General features: G+C 46.7%; 1 protein-coding gene across 1 annotated transcript; it reads right to left on the bottom strand.

Annotated features, from left to right (window-relative positions):
* Positions 1 to 729: 729 nt before the first annotated feature.
* TMSB4X (thymosin beta 4 X-linked) lies at positions 730 to 2867 on the bottom strand. Its single transcript, XM_019746355.2, has 3 exons — positions 2755 to 2867; positions 1583 to 1696; positions 730 to 1167 (listed from the first exon to the last, which is right to left on the bottom strand). Exons 2-3 carry the CDS (start codon positions 1680 to 1682, stop codon positions 1133 to 1135), a joined length of 135 nt encoding a protein of 44 aa, XP_019601914.1. The 5' UTR covers positions 1683 to 1696; positions 2755 to 2867; the 3' UTR covers positions 730 to 1132.
* Between the last annotated feature and the right edge of the window lie 908 nt (positions 2868 to 3775).

Below are 3775 nucleotides of genomic sequence, written 5' to 3'. Positions count from 1 at the left end.
CCACCAGTTAAAATACTAGTACTTCAAGTGATTGAGAAGTTATCAAGGACTCAAGAAAGGCAAGCCCTGGTACTGAGCCAATGAAATCCTACTGGATTTAAACTTAGCCCAAGTTTCACTCGTTCTGCTAGTGTCTTTGAAATCCCAAGTTTTATTCAAATTAAGATTCAATTTTAAAATCCTCATTTATCATAAATGCCCTTATTTTCTTAAAGCAATTTTAAGTACTGAATTGGAACCAGCCATTAGATAAGGAAAAACGTGTCTTGAATTTTCATAATGCAGTTGTTAAAAATGTACTTTCCTTCCAATAAGATTTCCACTCTATTTTGTCACTGCCGGTAATTGGCTAAGGAACCAAGTTCAATTTGACACCTAAAAATACTGTGCTGTGAATTATCACCACCTTCACTTTCTTGATCAGTTACCATAAATTCATCATTAGCTTATCAAACCCTGTAAGAATTGCAAACCTATTTGTATCAACATTTTCATACAACTCATACTAGGAATTCAACCAGCCTAAGTAAATGACCTTCCAATTACCTAGCATAGATGAAGATATTTCACATACCCAGGTGCCGGGTGAAACCCATTTCTGTCTTCTGAGCATTTACCCCAATTACCAGATGTTTGTCATTTATCGCTCCCCAGTGAGAACAGGAAGGCCCTTTTCCAAAGGTTTCATCTAAGAATAAGCCGCTCCTTCCAGACACCAGTCACACCAACCAGGTTTTAAAACTTTTTATTTGCATTATTAAAAAAATTGTGCATTCCAATAATTAAAATCATTTTAACAAAAAAAAAATGGCACTCTGATTAAACTGCATTTTACAGCCTGCAGGACACCTTGGACCAGCTTGGTGTTTACTCTAGATTTCACTGTCGTCCCACCCAGCTTCTGCCTTCACCAACATGCAAGTTCTTTTCCTTCCCTGCCAGCCAGACAGGCATATGGGAGAGGCAGGTGCGGCCTTCAGTTGTCAGTAGTTCTGATGTGAAAAGGGGCAGCACAGTCATTTTAAACTTGATCCAACCTCTTTGCATCTTACAAAGTTAAACAGCTAAAAGAAGTAAAATAAGAAGGCAATGCTTGTGGAATGTACAGTGCGTATTGGCGGTGCGTGCCTCATTACGATTCGCCTGCTTGCTTCTCCTGTTCAATCGCTGTGACCGGGAAGAAAAAAGATGGAAGGGGCCGGTTAGACCGATTCAGTGTAGACTAGTGTAAGATTACATTACTTTCATTTAAAACATCTTTCCGAATCATAAAAATCTACAAGTATCAATAGGCACTTCATCATGAATGTTTATATAATAGAATATTTTAACAGATAAAATTATATGCATATTAATATGGTATATTAAACATTCTATCATTAAATTATCGAAGCCCTGTGTTTGTTGGCTGCAAAACAATTTTTAATTAACCTTTCCAGGCCACATTCATCATGAAATTGTCGGCACCTCCCCCGCCCTCCTCCCCCCCCACTTCCCCCTGCCCCTCCCATCCTCCCTCCTACCCACCCGCCACTCCCGCCCAGCCTTTTCTCAAGAAGGGGTTGGGGGGGAGGGGGCTTACTTTCTTTTGAAGGCAGTGGATTTTTCTCTTGCGTTTCTGTCTTCTTCAATTTCGACTTATCGAATTTCTCAATCTCAGCCATATCGGGTTTGTCAGACATGGTTGCAAAGGAAGCTGCAGATACAAAGCCAAGGAGGGAGGGTGAGAGCGAAGCCACCCAGCCTCGTTTCTCCCGGCTCAGAATTGCGCTTTTCCCCTCGCATCCCCTGCCTGAAACCCCACCTCCGCCTCCTTCCGTTTTCATTCAGGGCTAAAGATACTTCTTTCTACAGAAAATAGAATCCCCTTTCAACATTTCGAAACGCGGGGGACCAGACTGGGAAGATCGCTCTCACATTAGGAGGACGAATCATTCAGAATAACGAAATTGACCGCTTTGAGTTGTTGATTGCGGCGCTTCGACATTAAAATCTGGCTACTAGAGAACAGTGAAGCCATTTCAAGCTTAAGGAGGAGAAAATCGAGTAAAAATTGTTAAAATGAAGCCCAGTGTGCAGCGTTCCCATTTTCTATAGGTGCTCTCTCCTTGAAACGTGCGGCCGGTGCTTCCTCCCGGTCACAAAGGCGCGGCAGCTGCTGCGGGCGCCTCCGACCACCGCCCTCCCCACTTCCCTCACTCGCGCGCAACAATGCAGCCAGCCGCGCGGAGCTGCCCCACACCCTAAATCCTCCTTCCTCTGCAGCGAGGGGCAACCAGGCAGCCTCGGCACACATTGCCCTGCAAGAGCGACTTTATGAACACTTCGCAGTACTGCCCAGACACCATAAACCCGGACCCACACTGCCCACGAAGCCATCCTAGGCTGGAGGAAAAATGGCAATTGTTGCAGCTCCGGGCTCGGGTGGGTGTGAGCTGGAACAAAGGATCGTTCTGTTCCAGATTCAGCACTGCCTAAAAGGTAATGTATAATAGAATGCCTTCGGGGGGGGGGGGGCGGGAGAGGGGGGAAAATGTTCCCTCGAAGCTGCACTGGAAAACGCTAGGTTTTTTTTTTTTTTGTAATCGCCCACTCCCGACACCCCGTTACCCAGCATCTGAAAGCGTTTGGCATCCGCCAGTCCCCCAAGGCAGCCTTTCCCGGGAGGGCCACGGGGGTTTGGCTTTAGGGATGACAGCACCGGGTGGGAAAGGGACCGACCCGAGGACAGGAGGCAGGGGCCCCGTGGCTCACCGGAACGAGGCGCGAGAACGAGTAGAATCCGATCTGCTCAGTGGCGGTCGCGGAGTGCCGGGCGGGGTGCGCAGGGCGCAGCTATATGCGCGCTCCTATGTAAATGAGGTGATGTCACCCGCCGGTCCGTTTAACTCTTTCACGCCGCGTCTCGGGCACGTCGTCCCGTGGCTTCACTGGCGTTTTCCCCAACCCCCCCCGCCCCGTCCCCCATGTCCACCAATGCACCTTAGTCGCGAGGGTGCAAAAATATTAATAAAACGAGCAAAACCCCACCCTCCAGCACGTTCTTCATAATGCACTTTACCCCTTTTTTGTCTATTTTATCATAGTGGATTTTTATAACAGCCGCGCAAACCTGCTCTTGGGGACCGGAGCAGGATAACTAAGGGCCTGAGTGGCACCTACGGGGACAGGCATTCCTTTACTGCGAATCCGGCTTTGTCTGATATAGCCATCTCCAAGCAAGGGTGCGGTGTCCCCGGCAGGAGGGCCTCCCTCACTGCAGGGGTGCGATTCGTGTGACTCAGCTTTCAGGCCAGTGGCGGGCCTTCGCCCCACCCGGTCCTCTTTGTCTCCTCCATAGCGTTTTTTGGTGACTTGGGTGGGAGATAAAGCACCCTTAAGTGATTTTTAAAAAAAAAGTTTCTTCACTGTGATATGCATATTTGTTTGATCGCTGTAATTTTTGTGAGCACCCAAGTCAAATAACCGGAAAATTTGCTGGTTTGAGGTTAATCTATCTGGAGTTTATAGAGTGCAGCGTCTCTCTCTTATAAAAATAGGTGAAGTTCAAGCTCTGCTATTGACTTGCTGCCTAACAATAGGGAGTTCTTTTACTTGCATGTTTCTTATTTTCCTAAATTATAAAAGTGATTGCTAAGGAGGCCCGTGTTGAATGCCAGACTGCAATCCCATTATCTCGAAACTCTGAAGATTAAATTTAGAAATCGAAGTCTATATTGTGAAGGAAGCCTTTTCAGCACAACACATTTTGGAAGTGCGTTTCTAAGCTACATCG

The sequence above is a fragment of the Rhinolophus sinicus genome, chromosome 18 (assembly GCF_057876585.1).
Source record: "Rhinolophus sinicus isolate RSI-liver-muscle chromosome 18, RSI-T2T, whole genome shotgun sequence".
Lineage (NCBI taxonomy): Eukaryota > Metazoa > Chordata > Mammalia > Chiroptera > Rhinolophidae > Rhinolophus > Rhinolophus sinicus.
Note: the sequence above shows the minus strand (reverse complement) of the source record. Positions and strands in the feature narration are given on the sequence as shown.

Excerpts from the sequence above, each read along its gene's own strand:
- TMSB4X (XM_019746355.2), bottom strand. The coding sequence starts at position 1,682 with ATGTCTGACAAACCCGATATGGCTGAGATTGAGAAATTCGATAAGTCG. Across the intron at positions 1,168-1,582 it reads TCCACTGCCTTCAAAAGAAA|CGATTGAACAGGAGAAGCAA; the intron begins GTAAGCCCCCTC and ends TCCCGGTCACAG.